Raw genomic sequence first — 18,989 nt, 5'->3', positions numbered from 1 at the left:
CTTCCTTTCCATCTCCAGTTTGACACAAAACACATTCATCAATCCCCTCCCCTCCAGAGCACCCTCCCCAGAAAGGAAGGATCATAGATGAAAAACACTGGAGCATGGCACAGAAACTTCACAAATAACACCCCAGCTGCACAGTCGTGACAGTGTGCCCACCTCTTCCATGCAAGGAATCCCTCTGGACTCATTTACTTGTGTCCCTAGGCCACCCATTCCATGTCAGTGTGGATACCCTGTCCCAAATCCCAAACTAACAGTGGGATTTCCCTCCACACCATGCTCCATAATGTACGTGGAAAGAACAACACCTCAACCCACAAGCCAAAGTCCTTGTAGGACAGCTGATTCCCCTGGAGAAGAGCTGGGTGTTCTCATCCCTCAGTGCTTTTGTGGACCTCGTTCGGTGTCTCAGCCATGTTCTTACTAACCATGGGTGGTGGGACATGGTGGGGACCTTGGTGACCCCATCCTGTCTCCATACACCTGCACCATGCTGGGATGTGCATGCTTCCAACAGTGGAACTAAGGAGAAGAAATGAGAAAGGGATCAGAGGCACAAAGCAGAAGGAGCTCAATGTCCCAAAACCCTTCTAGCAGGATTTTTTTTTCTTCAGTGAAAGCAGAACTGCAATGTTTCTCAAACCCAAACCAATGTCTCAGGATGACTTTCCAACAGGTGACCCATCAAGATTCTGGACCTGCTCTCCTGCTTGGTGTTGTGGCCTGCAAACAGCTCAGCAGGGCTCTCAGAGCCACTACTATTGATTGATTCAGCATTGCTTTAATCCTCCTGCCTTAGAAAAGTCACGTAACTCTAATAAGTAACTAATAAGTTGGCAGTGTTTGTGGCTGGTGTGTTGTGTGATGAGGGACGTATCTAAGCAGGCAGAACCAGGCAACAGTCCAAACCAGGCACAAGTGTAAACGTGTACAAACAATTGGTTGTGGTCCAAAATAAAAAAAAAAAAAAAAAAAAAGAAGAAAAAAAAAAAAAAAAAGGAAATACTTCATCACACCGCCTCCCAGTCTTAGGGGAAAGGAGAAAAACACCTTCCGAAGCTGGGCCTGGGAGCTAAAATTCATGGCTCTGGTGGTTATCTGATTGTCTGAGTCAGTAGAGAGGAGGTTCCTGGCTCAAAGAACTGCCTGGTTTCCACAGACCATCAAGTATCTGTCAGCAAAGGGTTTTCTCAGCTTGCACGGGGTTTTAGAGACACTGCCTGGTGAGAGGCAGGCAGCCAGGGACAGCAGCTTCCGACAGTGCCTCAGACGTACTCACTGACACACTTTCCTCAAAAACCTCAGTTTCTTGTGAACTGAAAGAAAAGAGGCTCCTCCTGCCCACTTCTGAAGCAGACGAGCCATCTGCAGCCTTGCTTCTTGCTCTTGCTTCTTCTTCCAAGACTCCTCCAGGAAGAGCTGCTGACATTTAAAGCTCCTGATATAACTCAAATCAACTGGTGCAGGCAGAACATAAGCTTGTTCTGACGTCTCCTACATAATACTTATATATTTGTGGCTTTTTTTTTTTTTTCTCTTGAGGGATTTTTTTTCCTCTCTGTGTAGCTGTATTAATTGCTCTCCTTGTTTAGCCAAAAATAAAAAGAGCAGCCCAACTCCTTAAAAAAATGCTGAATAATTTCTAAATCTTTCTTCCCCGTTACTAATCCATCCTAGATTAAAAAAATTGTGGCTTTGGGAAAGGTTCCACTCTTTCCAGCTGCAATACACACACATCTGCCTGATTCATGGCACAATCTCGGGGAATATATATATATAATATATAATATAATATAAAACACATCTTGAGCTGCCAGCAATAGACTTGGCAGAAAACACCCTCAGAGGTATTAAAAGAGTGAAAAGAATTCCTTGAGGAAAACAATTAAATGAGAAAATCAATTACATTGATTTAATTTGAAGTGATTAAACCCTTACACCAGCTGGAAGCTTTCTCTGGGCACCAATGCAAGAAGGGTGTTTGTAGGGTGGACACATGGGACACCATGTTTTTAGGAGGATGCCATGGGTCTCTGGATAGTAATGAGACACTGATTTGGGCTGAGAAAGGCCATAAATTTCCAATTTATTATTACATATAAGGGCATATTACCTGTGGGACACTTCTTGGAGAGGAGATATATGCATATGGCTTGTGTCCAGCTCACTGGACTGATTCAGCTTTGGAGACTGGCATCTGTATGCACCCATGAGACTTAAAATTTATCTTGATTTACATCTTCCTCACTTACCTGTCTGTCTATGTCTTCAGAAAGCTTTGGCAGGAAAGAAATACCAGTCATATTAACATTTGGGACCAATACACAAGCACAATCAAGTGGCATTTTTTTGGCAGAGAAGCAGGAGTTTTCGTATATAGGGATAAAGCACAGTGAAAAAAAAAAAACTTATAAGAATAAAGAATGTTGTATTAATTTCCACATTTGTAATCAGTGCATACACAGTTTTCTTTTCAGTACTTCCTTGTAAGAAATATTGCTGTGACTGAGTTTCAGAAGCATTCACAAGGCATGAATTTCAAGAGTGTTTGTTCAAAGATTTCTTCAAAAATACATTTTTATTTGACAATAAACCACAAATACTTGAGCTCTCAGGTAATCAGGAAGGGCGTACCATATGAACAGTATGGAATGGATTTGAAATATTCCCAGCAGGTGAAGCAACCCACAAAATACATCTGTATTAAGTAGAAAATGGACAGCATTCAACAAAATCACAGTTCCCTTCTACCAAGCCTGCATGTGTGGTATTCCTATGTCTGTTTAGGCAAACTTACATGGTTTCCTTTTTACACAGATTATATATTTCCATTAAGCCCTGTGCAAAGAGGTTTAGGCCTCTAAATCGAACTACAGAGCCAAAAAAAAAAAAAAAAAAAAAAGTAGTTATTGCAATAGCAACACCAGCGTGAGGCAGTCACAGAAAAGTCACTGTTCCTATTTCTTTAACAGAAGGAAAAGATTTCATCGTCACAAATGGTTGTCTTATTCCTGATACAGAATTATGCAAGGAGGCTTTGTCTGGAGCAAAGACGGGATGATCCTATAACATTTTCTGAAGAATAGCTCTCTAAAAAAGGCCAATTAAATCAAGTTTGCATCTGCCAGCACAGTTCTGCACAAATGACTGTAATGACCCAGAACGTGTGGGCTTTTTGCTCTGCAAACATAGGTTGCATCCTGAGAGGTGCTGAGCTCCCAAAAACCCTCTTTCCCAACAAAGGGCTGGAAAAGAGCTGAGCACATTCAGTATTTCCCAAGAACTGTCTAACTGCATCCAAGGAATGAGACCAAAGAGTGCATCTTGGAGGAAGAGGCCAACCAAAGGCTTCCAACCACAACAGAGCTGGGTTTTCCCACCACAGCCCGCTCCAGAGACAATGCCTAGCCCGGGATCCCTGGAGCTACTGAGCAGGGATCACCCTCGGTGCTGAAACTCAGAACAGCAGCCTCAGGAAACCTCAACGTGCCAGGGGCTTTGCAGGCAGAATGATGGCAGATGCCTTCCAGAAAGCTGCGAAGTCCAAGCAGGCAGGGAGCCCAAGTGCCGTGCTGCAAGCTGCAGGGCAGGACAGAAAACGGAGGGAGGTCGAATCTAGATTACGAGGGGATGTGGTTTCCAAGGGTGTAACGGCTATGCTTCTGTGGATTTCTCTGCGTGGGTGTAAGGCAGAGATGTTCTGCCTCTTTCTGAGCATTTATGTGACTGTTACACTCTTTGTTTAATATTTATTGCCTTCGTTATATAGATTAAAAAAACACGTTGCCTGTAAGTAATTATACACTTCATATGTTGAGAAAGCCAGACAGCTTTTCTATAACACCAGGAAGAAAGCTTGTTTGTTTTCTTGTCCATGCATTTCTGTGGTTTTCTGCAGTTCTGTGAGGTCTTTATTACATCTCTTTGCAGCACTTCCATCCTTTGCGAGGGCAAAGTCCCAGCTGCCCTCGCAGACATTTGATTTTTGGAGGTACGCAATGGCCCCCTTCTTCTTGACAAGTATGGAGGTTTGATGTAGTGTCTGGAATGAAAGGGATTTAAATCAAAACAGAAAACATAATTGCATCACTGTCTGAACCACTGGCACACTCATACATGGAGAGAATCATGAGGTTCTAGTTCCTATGCCTTCAAATGTAAAGACACAAAGGAGAATGGGGTTAATCAGAGCACGTCTGAAAGAAGAGGAATTTGTGATCTACCAACTGGGAATAGAAACAACTGAAGAAGGGATATTAAAAACTTATGAAGAAGATGGCTGCAGAAAGATTGTTTGTTCTATTTGCAATACAGAATAAAATCAGGAAGGAAGAGGTTTTAAAACATACAGAAGAAATTTGTAATTTAAAAGGAAAAAAACAGTAAGGACTCTTTACCAAAAGGGTTGTTAGACATTGGAACAGGCTACCCAGGGAAGTGGTGGAGTCACCATCCCTGGAAGTCTTTAAAAGACGTTTAGATGTAGAGCTTAGGGATATGGTTTAGTGGGGACTGCTAGTGTTAGGTCAGAGGTTGGACTCGATGATCTTGAGGTCTCTTCCAACCTAGAAATTCTGTGATTCTGTGATTCTGTTACTTTTAAACATGAGGGTGCCTAGATCTAAAAATCCTGAGCTGTATATTCATGAAAGCCAGGAGAAAGTATAGGAAAGTGTAATTATACCCTTGTGGTGCTCATTATTCTCATTTTGCAGCCACACAAACTAACTGTAGAGGAGCTTCCACCTCTGGCCATGGTCAGATACAGGATGCTGGATGAACTTTAGGTCAGACCAGCACAGCTGGATATAAAGCATGTATAGACGTAATGATATTCATTGACTAACGAGGGGCTCCAAAATAAGCAGGTCCAGAAAGGATTAGAGAAAATTACACAGAAGAGGTCAGCTGGGGCCTGTTAAACCCAGCTGTGTGGATGCAGTCAGATGGCCCCCAGCTAATTTCCTCTCCAAATGCTGCCTGCCCAGGCAGGGTTTCCACACCTACCTATGCAGCAGGTTTTCTGACGTTGAGAGCAAGTTCCAAATGCAGCAAACGGCAGTGGGCAGGCTTTTGGTTGGAAGCAGAAACCATGGTAGCGAACACAACGTAAGGTGTCTTTGGGCAAGCCGAGACCTACGGGAAGAATGGCATTCCCAGTTGTGCTGCAGGATCAGTCCATTTCACATGGTCTTCCTCCTGCTGAAACCCCATGGACCCCTATTAGGGGTCTGATACAAATACCCCAAAAGCACAAGACAGATTCTCCAAAATTTCTGAGAAGCCTCGTGGACCTCACAGGACTCCAAGGAAGGCCTTTGTACAACCAGCGAAAAAGATAGCTGTTGTTTCTGATCATATCCTGACCTTGATCATATCCTATCCCTGTAGCAAGTAGGGACAGCTCAGCCTTCAGATGCCCCTTAGTTCTGGGACTGCAGTGCTGCAGGCTGGTTGTGGAAGGGACAGCAAGGTGCTTGTATGCCCTGAGATGTACCTACACCTTACACAACACCCAGTGTTGGGATCTGGTCCAGTTACAAGGGACAGCAGATTTGCCCAGTTCCTTCCTTTTTTTTTTGAAAGCTTTACCCCAAGAAGGGGGAATTTCCTTCAATATGAAAAGAAGTTAGGCTAGAAGCACAATCAGTAAATGAATTGGTGCAACAGAAGGGCTGAGGAAGGGGAGCCAGCATATTCACAGAGCCAACACAAACTTCTCTGGTGTAGTTCAACCTGAGTAATACAAGATAATGCTTCTATCCCTTTCCTACGGTACATAAAGGAGAGGACTTGTGACCCTGGGTTATGAAGAGACAGATCATTTCCATGGTGCCTTCTTTCAGCTGTTCCACCAAACGCCATAAAGAAACTTCAAGAAGTTTTGAAAAGCCAGCAACCCCGTTGTGGTTTAACCCGTGCCTTCCATCAGAAAATTCTGGTTTGGTATCTGGTCACTTTGGCTTCATCTTTCCCTTCAGTTCCAGGACTAAGAAATAGGGAACATCTCTAAAAGGAGCAGCAACAAGACTCTGACCTCGTAAATGCAAACCCCACCTGAGTCTTGCCCCTTACCTGGAGCAGCCTGGAAGAGGAAGAGGAGAACAGCCACGAGGCAGGAGAAGAGCTCCATGGCAGGAGGTCCCAGCTGCAGGGGACAGGACCACAGCACCAGAAATGTGGAGCAGGGCAGGAGGGAGCACTCCTGCTTTATAGGGCTGTGGGAACAGAGCTGGCTGTCCAGGGACCTTGGCAGTGGTGAGGGTAGAAGGCGGGCCACGGAGCCACAAGTACAGCTTGACCGCTGCACGCTGCTAAACCCGAACAATGGCAGAGGGGCACAAAAGCAAACTGAGAAGTAGCTACACCTCCTTACCAAGCCACCAAGAAGGCTGCTTCTCAATATCAGCCCGCTCAGGGACGTTCATTATTTGTTAACCTCAAAGATCAAGGTGGTTGGGAATGGACCACCTGGAGAAAACACCTCATCGTTTTGGTGTGAGAGGACACACCCGGGAATAACAGGAGATTAATGATGATATTGGCTATAGGAGAGGACCCAAGATGCTGCTGCAGTGTTTGCAGTCCCCTTTCATCAATAACTAATTTTGTATGTAATTAGCCTAGCCTGTAATTAAAATTTGAACCAACTAAATAACCAATTTTCTTGCTGAAAATATTAGTTGGCTTGACAATCTGGACTCAATTCCCTTGCCCAGATGCATAGGCCTAGCTCCTTTGGGCTGCTCTAGGGTTTCAAGACTTCTCATGGGACTACCAGCTAAGACACAGAACCTCTGGGACAGTCTACATATGACTATGGGGCAACTGGATGCCATTCATACTGCCTAAGATTTGTGTGGCCAAATGCCTGATAGATTCAGACACCGAGATATAAGCACCTACATAGAGCTGAGTAAGCATTATTTAATAATAAGCTTCTCCTAGGCTCCTAACTCATTCAGGACATCTTGGACCCTTTCCTTGAAACAACAGTGGTTGCCTTGCACCCTCCCTGGTTTATCTTGGAAATCCTGGAAAATCAAGATGAGCAGAGCAATCTGAAGATGTGAAAAATGGTGAAATGCACAAGAAAGTGAAGATCTTGACAGATAATGATGTCTCCTGTATCCGGTGCTTGCTCGTTTTGCTCTCAGACACCTTGCAAAACACCCAGATGGTGAGTTAACCTATCCAGGTCAAGCTAGCACACATCACAGGGCATTTTCCATCTCCACTCTTATTTCACTTGGAGCAGGCACTTGAACTCCAGCAGAATGTAGAAGAACTGAGAAGAACTTACACCTCAGAGGTAGAGCAGCAGGTCGGTAAGGAAAGCTGCAGATTAGTTAAGGTTCGGGGGTTTACACTTGGATTCAACCTGGAAGTGTTGAGCATCATATGGAAAACGTGTCAGTCAGAATGCAGCAGCCTTTCTCGGCAAAGCCCGTTTGGTTTTATGATGCATTTAGGTGAAATCATGCAGAAAATGGCAAAAAGTCTTCCCAGGGAGGAGTCAGCGTGTACCACTGTTCTCTCAGGCATTGCTTCCTCAAGTCCAAAGCAAACTCTTGACGTGTTGGAAGTGGTCAGCACCACAGGATGCTGTAGCTATTGCTGAAGCTGTTCAACCCAGCATGCTTGTGCTGGTCCCTTCCCCAGCACCTAGTGTTTTAGGGATGCCCATATGCCAGGGTGTTTGCCCACTGACTGCTCTAAGGTGCCCTGAGGAAATGCTTTGTCTTTTTTCTGTTGACAAATGAAATGTGTGTTTTGTTTTGGTTTGTTTTGGTTTGTTTTGTTTTGGTTTGGTTTGGTTTAGTTTGGTTTATTTTATAAAACAGTGCCACCTACTTGAGCCTGTACGTGATATTTATGGATGTTGTTCTGACCCAGTGGCCTCGATGTCAACAATAGCAGCCTTCCCCTCCATTAACATGCATTGTTCTCTGCCTTTCTGGCTTCTTTCTTAGCTTTTCACTTCAGATTCGCAGGCACCATTGGGTCTCCTGGGCAGCCATGTGGCAGGAGGTCTGTCTGGGTCCCTTGCAGAGAGAAATGGATGAAACAAGGCTGAAACTGAAACTGAAAGGATGAAACTGATGGGGAAATGTCAGCTGTCTTGGATTCTAGTGGAAGGGAACATCTCAGCTCTCAGACAAGATCCAACATTGTATTTCATCAGGCTGGAACTGGAATCCAGACTTCCAGTTTTGCAAACTTATTTTTAAAATTGAAAAAAAAAAAAAAAAAAAAAAAAAAGTCAATGTTCTGCTTAATTAAGGAATAGAAGCATTTACCTTTTATTTTATTTTATTTTATTTTATTTTATTTTATTTTATTTTATTTTATTTTATTTTATTTTATTTTATTTTACTTTATTATTGTTTTACTTCATTTTTTTCCCATGGGAAATGAAGGAGAGGTACAATACCTCAAGTGTGTTAATCATCTGCTGGAAGAGGAGTGCTTTTCATACATTTAAAATCCTTCCCTATCACATCTACCAATTGCATGTGAATGTGCTCACTGTCAGGCTACAAGCTTTTGTACAATCCTGGTCCCCTTCAAATTATGACCATAATTTTTATCCTGGGGGAAAAAAAAAAAAAAATCCTCTTTGGATTTGGCACTAAATTAATTTGGGTAAATATTTGGAAAAATAAGCTGAATGTCCAGCCTGGCCTGGGGAAGGATGCTCGTTCACTGAGCAAAAAGCATCTCCTGCCTGGCTCTGTGGCTAGTGCAGTCCATGAGCTAGCTCATGGCTCCCTCTTGTGGGAGACTTGAGTGGGAAGGGATGGAAAAGGTCCTGGGTAGGGCTTGCTCAGGCTGACGGGCAGCTCCACGCCTCCTTTCTCTGCCTTCTGCGTTGCTAATTTAGAGGAAACATCTGATAATAGGTCTGGAGAGCAGGGAAGAGGTTTGGTTTCAAACACCGAGCTTGATGGAGTGAGTTCCCCACGTTCAGGACAAATATACAACTAGAATCTGAACTCGTTATAGCTTTATATAACTTTATATAGCATACAATTTCATAAAACCATGTAACTACAGTAATAATGGGAGATATGCTGCTCAGTGCACAGGTAGACACCTTCCTTGCAGGCACATTCAGGTGTCTAAGGCAGAATCCCACCCCAGCAGATGTTCCCCTAGCCCTTCGTGCCTTGCCAATCAATGATACCTTTCACAGTTGGAAATAGTCACCACATGATGCCAGTTACTTCATTTAAAAATTAAGATAATATTCAAAAACTTGGATAGGAAGGGTTTCAGACAGTGTTTTGCTCAGATTTATTTTTTTTTATATGAGAGCATTTCCATGTAGACTTGTACTAGTCCATTTGGACTAGATCTTGGAGGTCTTTTCCAACCCTAATGATTCTAGGATTAGCCCAGGTGAGAATGCTGGGATTTGTTCCCCCACAATTACCCGCTAATAGAAATACAATCAAATTCGGCAGTGGTCTTTTCCTCCAAATTAATATTCTTTATCTACTGCATTTATACACAGTACATACAAACTGTGGACAAGAAGCTCATGGACTGTACAAGTCAAGCAAACTGCTTTAAGCATAGTTAGAGAACTGTATCCATTGCAGAAAATTTATGTGTCTATTAAACTATCACTTATAACATTCCAGTAAATTTGGGATTCATTTTTATTTGCTTTTATGACCTTTCTCTCATTATTTTATCCTCATTCACCAAGGATTTACTGAAATGGGTCATTCTTAATAGCTCTGATAAATACTGCACTGCATCAAAACTTTTACACTCAAATGGTTTATTTTCTTTAGAAAGAAAAATAAATACTAGTAGCTGTGTCAGAGATTTCGTTTGAATGGTGTTAGCATGAGTTCTTGGAAAGTAAGAACTGACTGCAAACATGTCAGAATTTGTGACATTAGGCTGAAGGCAGAGTGATGGGAAATGGTGAAAGTGGTGCAAAACAAAGATGGGTTGAACAGGAAACACCACACTTTGAAAGAGGAAAGGTATGGGGCTGGGAAAGACAGAGGTGCTGCTGCCCTGCCTCTATCCAGTCCCGAAGGAGGTTCAGATTAAACAGGACATGTGAAAAGGATGTTGCACTTGCTATTTTTGAGAAAAATGCCTGATGGCTTTCTGATAGAAAAAGGTCATATTGTTGGCAGAAGGCATGACAACGAAAGGCAGTGAGGTAGAGCACAGGTTGGGTTCCCCACCACTTCCAGAGGAACACCAGGACAGCTGGATCCCCACCACTTCCACCATGGCAAGGTCGTAGGCAAAATATTAGGTCGAAACAGGCAAGAGTCAGCCTTGCAGTCTCCTGATCCCAGCCAGGTATTGTTCATGGCACCACCAGATCATTCTGCCCATGGTCACCTCAGGAAGGACATCGACACCATCCCAACCTCATGATGAGCCAGGGAGCCCCAGCCCAGCACCCTGACCTCGTGGCGCAAGGGCAGCGCGTCTGACTCCAGATCAGAAGGTTGTGTGTTCGAATCACATCGGGGTCAGCCCTGGGCAATGCTCCTCACCCTCTCTATTGCCTCCACTTTTAGGGATTCCTGCTTGGCCCGGGGGACGTCTCCCCTAACTCCTGGGCAACCCACGCTGGCCTGGCAGAGCAGCGTGGGGCAGCACTGACAGGGCCGGGCACTTCTGAGGGGCTGAGGGCACTGTCCACAAGGGGAGAAGTGGTTTTATCCCAGTGCCTCCTCTTCACCAGGATTAAGGGGGAGGATGTGGGGACCTCTAGGCTTTACCTCAGAGACTCCATGAACAGTGTGGGGTCCAAAAACTGTGTCCACACGCAGTAAGGATGTAAAGACAGCTACGAAGAGTCCACAAGGATCTCCCAAGGGCAGACCCATCCTGGACAACGTGGCAGGTTTCTTTGAGAGGTGATTTCTGCAGCAGGCAGGAGGGGACAGGAGAACCTTGATTCTCCTCACCTCGCACAGGATGGCCCCACAACGGCACAGCCTTGAAGCAGAACCATGAGGTGTCCAGACAGGGTCATGGACAGCAGCTGGGTGCCCAGCAGACATTCTTCCCTGCTTGGGATGATGCTGAGGGACTTGGTGATGGGCACTGAGGGGGTTTTACACCATGAGGGACATGGGTGGCCCAGAGGGGGCACAGGGCTGGCAAAGGGCTGGGGCCAGTGGCGCAATGGACAACGCGCCTGACTACGGATCAGGAGACTGCAGGTTCAACTCCTGCCTGGCTCGGCACTTTTACTCTGCTCGTGGTCCCCCTGCTCCATCCATCAGGGTCTTCCTCCTGCTGCCTCTCCTCCAGCCTCATAGGCTTCTTCTCTGCAGGGTAAGAGCAACATGGTAGCCTTCTGCCCTGCAGACCCTTATGGCAGAGCTGGGCATCCCAAAAGGAGAAGAGCTGGGCCCAAGGGACACCACAACAAATCCCACAGTAAAATGAAGATCCCTCCTTAACTCTTCCCCTTCAGGCTGAACTGACGCAGCACACACTTTGTTCTGGTAGATGACATGCTCCAGGCCCCATCTGCCTTTCTGGCTCATCTCGGGCTTGCTGCATTTGTCAGCGCCTTGCCAAGTCCTGTCTGCAGCACAGATGGGACCCACAGGGAGCATGGCGAGGCCACCTGCCCACAGGGACACCCCAAGTCCAACCGTGGTGTGACTTAGCCACCAGCCTCACCTGGGTGCCAGTGTGCTGCCCTTGCACCACCAGGTCTGGATGCAAGCACCCAAGCATATCAGAGCCCTCACCCCTTGCCCACAGTTACTCGTTAGCCTTCAGCTAGTTTTTGCTCAGCGGTGCTCAGTGGGAAAGCGGAGCTCATGATGAAAACAGAGCCGCGGAGACCTCAGCAGAAATTCTGTCATCCCACAGTACCAGCAAATCACTTTGCCAGGCCTAAAGTGCCCCGAGGAGTGGTTGCTGTTGAAGCACATGGCACTTACAGCTTTGACATGATAAGTTACAAGATGATGCTCCCATGGTACCGATGCCAGAGAGATGGGCAAAAAGCCTGAAGGATCTCAGGAGCAGAGCTGCCCCCTTGCACCTCCAGAACAGCCAAGCCTTCTCAGGGCGAGCCAGGCAGGAGTCGAACCTGCAGTCTCCTGATCCGTAGTCAGGCGCGTTGTCCATTGCGCCACTGGCCCTTGCCCCCAGCCCAAATTGGGCCCCCACCGCATTTTCTGCACCATCTGCTGGTGGGTGGAGGGAACTGGGAAGACCTCACCTCCTGGCTACTTCCATCCCCACTCATGACGGCCTTGCCTTACCCACCTCTGAGGGTGAGGGCAGCATCCATCCTGTCATGGTGTCTGTGCTGAGTCCTCCTAAAAGTTTGCTTTTAGTTCTCACTGCTCCAGTCTGTTAGCAGTAAGTACTAAATTACATTAATCTCCCTTGTGCTGAATCTGTTTTGCCTGGAATGGTGAGTGATCTCCCTGTCCTTATCTCAACCCACAAACCTTTTATTTTCATTGCATTTTCTACCCTTGTTCTTGTGGTGGGGGAGAAGCCCAGAGAAAAGAGAGAAAAGCCAGGAGAAGGCAGACCACGAAGGAGAAAGCAGTGCCTGTCACCATCATCATGGCCAGGATACGGAGAAAAGGAAAATGCCGAGCCAGGCAGGAGTCGAACCTGCAGTCTCCTGATCCGTAGTCAGGCGCGTTATCCATTGCGCCACTGGCCCTGGTCCTCCTGGGGTCCTGGGACCCCCATTCCTGCAGGGGATCTGCAGAGGGCTGGGGATGGGATGGGGCTCAGGGAGAGCCAGTTGGCCCCTACGGAGCACTGCTGAGTGAAAGCTAGCTGAAGGCTGATGAGTAACTGTGGGCAAGAGGTGCCTGGAAAACAGGGTGAGACATTGTGTTTGAGGGGTTATGGTCAGGGACTGAGATGGGACAATGCCATGCAGTACTGCAGGCTGGGTGACTGAAATCCCCAGACATACAGGGTCCTGGAGAAGAACAACTTGGACAGGAGCCAGCAGTGTGTCCTTTCACCTCTGAAGGCCAACTCCATGCTGGAATGGGATGTTAAGAGCAGTGACCCCAATTCCCTCCACCCACCACCAACACACCCAGGTGGTGCAGAAAGCAAAGTTGGGGCCCAATTTGGGCTGGGGGCAAGGGCCAGTGGTGCAATGGACAACGCGCCTGACTACGGATCAGGAGACTGCAGGTTCGACTCCTGCCTGGCTCGCCCTGAGAAGGCCTGGCTGTCCTGGAGGTGCAAGGGGGCAGCTCTGCTCCTGAGGTCCTTCAGGCTTTTTGCCCATCTCTCTGGCATCGGTACCATGGGAGCATCATCTTGCAACTTATCGTGTCAAAGCTGCGAGTGTGTGACCTGCTTCAAGAGCCACCACTCCTCAGGGCACTTTAGGCCTGGAAAGGTGACTTTCTGGGAGTGTGGGATGCTGACACTGATGCCGCTGAACATCTTCACTGACATACTCAGGAATGGGGTGGGATGATCTCATGACTGACACCAACAGGGACGACTGTCATTCACAGTGACCTGGACAGGGAGAAGGAGTTCAACAAAGGCAAATGTGATGTCCTGAACCTGGGATGGGACAATGCCATGCAGTACTGCAGGCTGGGTGACTGTCCGAAAACCCTGGACATGCGGGGTCCTGGTGAAGAACCACTTGGACAGGAGCCAGCAGCGTGTCCCTTCACCTCTGAAGGGCAAATCCATGCTGGGTTGGGCAGTTAAGATGGGGCAGTACCCCCAGCTCAAGATGAGGTGTTATTGATCCCTTCCAGCAGTTCTGAGACCATTCTGGGGCATTGCGTCCAACACCAGCCTCCACAGTCCAAGGCACAGACAACAGAGATCAAGTCTAGCTTCATGCATTCCCCTATTTTTCTGCACCTCTTTGAACTTTCCCCTAACAACTGCTTTTTGAAGCCCCTATCACAGGGATTAACAATACCCTGCAGAGAAGAAGCCCACAAGGCTGGACAAGAGGCAGCAGGAGAAAGACCATGATGGATGGAGCAGGGGGACCACGAGCAGAGTAAAAGTGCCGAGCCAGGCAGGAGTCGAACCTGCAGTCTCCTGATCCGTAGTCAGGCGCGTTGTCCATTGCGCCACTGGCCCCAGCCCTTTGCCAGCCCTGTGCCCCCTCTGGGCCACCCATGTCCCTCATGGTGTAAAACCCCCTCAGTGCCCATCACCAAGTCCCTCAGCATCACCCCAAGCAGGGAAGAATGTCTGCTGGCCTCCCAGCTGCTGTCCATGACCCTGTCTGGACACCTCATGGTTCTGCTTCAAGGCTGTGCCGTTGTGGGGCCATCCTGTGCGAGGTGAAGAGAATCGAGGTTCCCCTGTCCCCTCCTGTCTGCTGCAGAAGTCACCTCTCAAAGAAACCTGCCACGTTGTCCAGGATAGATCTGCCCTTGGGAAATTCTTGTGGACTCTTCGTAGCTGTCTTTACATCCTTACTGCGTGTGGACACAGTTTTTGGGACCCCACACTGTTCATGGAGTCTCTGAGGTAAAGCCTAGAGGTCCCCACATCCTCCCCCTTAATCCTCGTGAAGAGGAGGCACTGGGATAAAACCACTTCTCCCCACTGCCCTCCTTGTGGACAGTGCCCTCAGCCCCTCAGAAGTGCCCGGCCCTGCTGGTGCTGCCCGACGCTGCTCTGCCAGGCCAGCACGGGTTGCCCAGGAGTTAGGGGAGACATCCCCTGGGACAAGCAGGCATCCCTAAAAGCGGAGGCAATAGAGAGGGTGAGGAGCATTGCCCAGGGCTGACCCCGATGTGATTCGAACACACAACCTTCTGATCTGGAGTCAGACGCGCTGCCCTTGCGCCACGAGGTCAGGGTGCTGGGCTGGGGCTCCCTGGCTCATCATGAGGTTGGGGTGGTGCCGGTGTCCTCCCTGAGGTGACCATGGGCAGGGTGCCCGTACATCCCTCTGAAAAGCTGCCCCTACCTCTCTGATAGGTCTTGCACTGTCCTGAGAAACCCCAATTGCTGGAGGAAGTTTGCATGGGAATAAAAGTGAGGGCTCTGAGCTGGGTGGCTGTACACAGAGCTCCCAGGAGCTGTGGGGTAGGCTGAGTCCAGGGTCACCTGGCTTTGATGCCATCATTCACCCTATTTGGTGTATGCGAGAAGAGAAGTTGGTGTTACAAGATCCTGTCTTGCTGATCAGTTGGTCTGGGACAGCCTTTATTGGGGCAGCAGCAGAGCTACCCCACTGGGTCTGCAGGAGACACCACATTTCTCCTGGGAGAGGCCCTACAGGGATGCTCTGGGCAGTGATTGTGTCATATTCTCATCTCCTTTCTCATTTAAAGCCCTCCTTCCAGGTTTAACAGATCAGCTGGCAATGATGCTCCCACTCCTTCATCAGATCAAAAATCCCCTTCCATAAAGGAGCATCCTTTGGCCACAAAACCAGAGGCATGGGATGAAGTTTGAGGGGGACACCCCTCATCCCTGACCTCGTGGCGCAATGGTAGCGCGTCTGACTCCAGATCAGAAGGCTGTGTGTTCAAATCACACCGGGGTCAGCCTGTCCCACCACGGTGGGGTGGTGATTTGGGTTGGGCATCCCACAGACAGCTTGTTTTGCCCTCCTGGTCCATATCCCACAGCCCTGGTGGAGGGCAGAAAATGAGCTGTGGCAGAGGTCTGTCCTTGCTGGCCAGGTGTTAGGAAGTATTTGGGTAGCTTCAGCCTTCCCTCGCCCTATATTTGTTGGACATCCCAGCCGTGGTGCTGTGTCTCAGCACTGATTCTCCTGGCCCTGATAACCCTCCACAAGGACAAGTGCATTTGCCTCTAGACGAGGCATTTACAAAACGAATTACAGAATCACAGAATCATTAAGGTTGGAAAAGCCCTCCAAGATCACCTGGTCCAACCATCCCCCTACCACCAATGTCACCCACTAAACCATGTCCCTAAGCACCACGTCCAACCTTTCCTTGAACACCCCCAAGCCCAGCATGCAGACTCCTGATCCTTAGCAGGACATGTTAACATTGCAGCACTGGCATTTGTGGCCTTGACACCTTATGGGAATCTGACTTGTGGCTGCAATTTATATTTTTTGCCTCCCATCTTTTCAGTGAAAAAAGAACAACTCTCCCTGTTTCTCCCCATATGTCAGGTGTCCAAGTCCCCCACCACCTTGGTGGCTGTCACTGGACTTGCCCCACTGTGTTTTTCTTCTGATTGTGTCTTTCTGTTGACTCTTGAAACATCAGGCTGTGAAGAAACAAAACCTAGCTATTTGGGACTAGTCATCAGGAAGGGCAAATCTCTGCTTACTCTCCTCCTGGTCCCCCACGCACTTCTTGATGAGGTGGACAAAGGGCTGGAAAAAAAGCCCTGGATAGAGGGCTGGAAAAAAAGAAGACGTGAAGCTGTTGGAAAACACGCCCATAGTTATAATTCATTAAAAACAGCTGAACTCTTTTAATGGCTCATTAAAAGTGAACTTTTAAAGGCATAAACAGGGAACACAATGAAAAGAAACAAAGGAGCCCTGAGACAGAAAACAAAGGGTAGAAAAAAAATGAAAACAGGAATTTCCCCAGCATCCACAGCAGGTCCAGGCTGCTCTGTCTGTGCCAGCATCAGGCATATAGCAGGAAGTGAAGTCTGACAGTTTTGTGTCCTGCACACAGAGAAGAACATTGACCCCAAGGTCTCTGGGAACAGCACAAGTGTAGGATTCACCTAACAAAGCAGTCTTGAGCTCACATCCCTAATGAACTCAGGAATATTCCTGGTGTTTTGGACAGAACATAATACTGGACTAACATCTTCAAAAGTTCATATAGGCATGAAAATGCCCTTTAGCCAGGGAGGAAGATCAACCAAGGCAATCTGGTAGATGGGTGCATCCCAAAAAGGCATTATGAGTTAGCCCTGGTAGGCAGCGAAACACCACACAGGCATTCACTCACTTCCCTACTGCCCCCAAAGGGTGGAAGAAGAGGAAAGAAAGAGTAAAAACAAGAAAAAATGTGGATTGAGACAAAAAATGTTTAATAATTGAATAAAGAGTGGAAGAAGAGAGAAAGACAATGGAATGAAGCAAGACAATCACTCATTGCTGTAGACTGATGCCCAGCTAGTTCCTGAGTAAAAGATGGCTATCCCCTAAGGCCCATCTTTTCCAATTTTATTGCTGAGCATGATGTTATATGGCATGGAAAGCCTCTTTGGTTAGTTTCGGTCCTCTACCTGCTTGTGTCCCCTCCAACCTCTTGTGAACACCCAATCTATTCTTAGAGGGGGACAACGTGAGGCTTTGGGGCTGTGCAAACTCTGTTTGGTGACTTGGGGGATGGAGGCAGAAGGGAAAATAGAGAGTCCTTAGGCTTAGACCACCCCACATCTCAGCCTCACAGCTCTAGAGAGCCCCGGGGCTGCACCAAGCCTGACATTGTTTGGGAATCCCATCCACAGGCAAAAGACACATGAATCTGATGAAACAAGGATGGCAAACTCCTTCTGAGTGTCTCCACTGTTCCTATCCCTGTGCCAAAAACCTGGAGTGTGCACCCTCCCTCATTTTTCTGATGAACCTAGACCTAAAGGCCCCTGCTCCATGTCCCAGAGCTATTGATGCATCACTGACGGGTTGGGTGAAAATTCCTTAGTGGCTGTCCTCCAGATGTCGCTACCTCACTGCTGTTTATGACCTTGGCTCTTCCAACAACAAATGAGCAAGGAAAACACACAAAGGCTGCGGAGATGGCACCTAGCTGTGGATGGTCTGCATATAGCCATGCCATAGGGAGAGTGGCAGAGCTGGAACCTGTACATGTGAAACCCTGTACATTCTGGCTGCTTTTAAGACTTTTTAAAGTCTTTGTTTAAAAGATAAAAGTGATCTGAGTCACTATTTAGGCTAGAGCTGGTTGGTGATGAGGCTTAATCAAGGGGATAGTTTATCAGGCAGTAGAACTTGAGGTCTCCCATGCAAGAAAAGGAATTATTGGTTACTTAATAACTTAATTATTAAATAATATTAAGGCTCTTTGATTTTTTCTAGCTAAAGCTCTCCGGCTTGCATGAACAAGGAAATCTTTGAGGTAATATTTGATGGGAAGGTGCGAGGTGAAAAAGCTTACAAATATTTTATAAAAATGTAAATCCTTATACCAAATGCTGTTTCAGGTTATATCTTCATTTTCCAATGCAAATCCAGTTCTCAGAAAATCATGATCATTCCTACTGAGGTCTGCTATTACAAAACAGTTTGCTCTAAATATTGATATTCAACGAGCTTGGCTGGAGTTGTATGTGAAGCCTGAGTCCAACTTTCCTGACTTGGGACCCCTGCTCCCAGTACTAGATTGGGTTCAGCTCTGGATTTTCTTTGTCTGGTGAAAATGATAGCGTAGAAACTTGAAATATATTGTCAGGCAGCAAGGATTTTTTACACCTGTATAAGTATCTGTGCCACTTTTTTGTCACGGGGCTATGCTCACTTCCATCACGACCCCATAACTGCACTGGAAGCTGAAGTTTCATTTTCATTTCCCTCTGCTCTGTTGACTGAAGACACACGTTTGAGTTGAGGGCAAGGTCAAATCTCCCTGTTAGTGGTCAAGGTCTGGTCAATTTTGTTGTGCTGGACCTCTTCAAGGACAAAGATCCTCCTGATTTTGGATGGAGGCCAACTTCTGGGAACAGTGTCACTAAAAGCTTCTAAAGCCTCTTCTTTCCTTAGCATCTGAATACTGATGGAGAAGCAATGGAGGAGTGATCCAAATCCCAAGCTTTGGGTCTCTTGTTTTCCCTGAACAGGCCAAATAAAATACTGGTTTAAGTCTCATGCTTTACAGTAAGCTCAGTTGCAAAGGGGAAGAGCTGGTTGCCACATTCAGCTCTGGGGATGAAGATGTTCCAAACAATCCTTTCCTGTATGTTTTTGTTTGTCCCCTGCTCACAGTGCCCCAAGATTTCCAAGTTTCTCTGCCCATTTGATAACAGGCATATTCACAAGGACT

At 47.1% G+C, this 18,989-nt stretch overlaps 2 protein-coding genes across 7 annotated transcripts in view; both read right to left on the bottom strand.

Annotated features, from left to right (window-relative positions):
- The window catches only part of LOC311433612 (gallinacin-12-like), a 41,154-nt gene that overhangs the window by 9,008 nt on the left and 13,157 nt on the right, over positions 1-18,989 (bottom strand). For 2 of the 6 annotated variants that reach the window (XM_084512914.1, XM_084512915.1), the window contains exon 2: positions 435-528. The exons of 3 other annotated variants lie outside the window; for them this stretch is intronic. The gene's annotated coding sequence lies outside the window, so the exon portion shown is untranslated. Of the gene's footprint in view, positions 1-434; positions 529-7,860; positions 8,227-18,989 lie in introns of all 6 variants that reach the window. One more of the 6 variants, XM_084512913.1, reaches the window with a different exon arrangement.
- Positions 2,408-6,372, bottom strand: LOC311433617 (gallinacin-11-like). Its single transcript, XM_084512921.1, has 3 exons — positions 6,082-6,372; positions 5,014-5,142; positions 2,408-4,048 (listed from the first exon to the last, which is right to left on the bottom strand). The coding sequence occupies exons 1-3, from the start codon at positions 6,137-6,139 to the stop codon at positions 3,921-3,923; spliced, it is 315 nt and encodes a 104-aa protein (XP_084369047.1). The 5' UTR covers positions 6,140-6,372; the 3' UTR covers positions 2,408-3,920.

Source organism: Aythya ferina, assembly GCF_964211825.1.
Source record: "Aythya ferina genome assembly, chromosome: 3".
NCBI lineage: Eukaryota > Metazoa > Chordata > Aves > Anseriformes > Anatidae > Aythya > Aythya ferina.
Note: the sequence above shows the minus strand (reverse complement) of the source record. Positions and strands in the feature narration are given on the sequence as shown.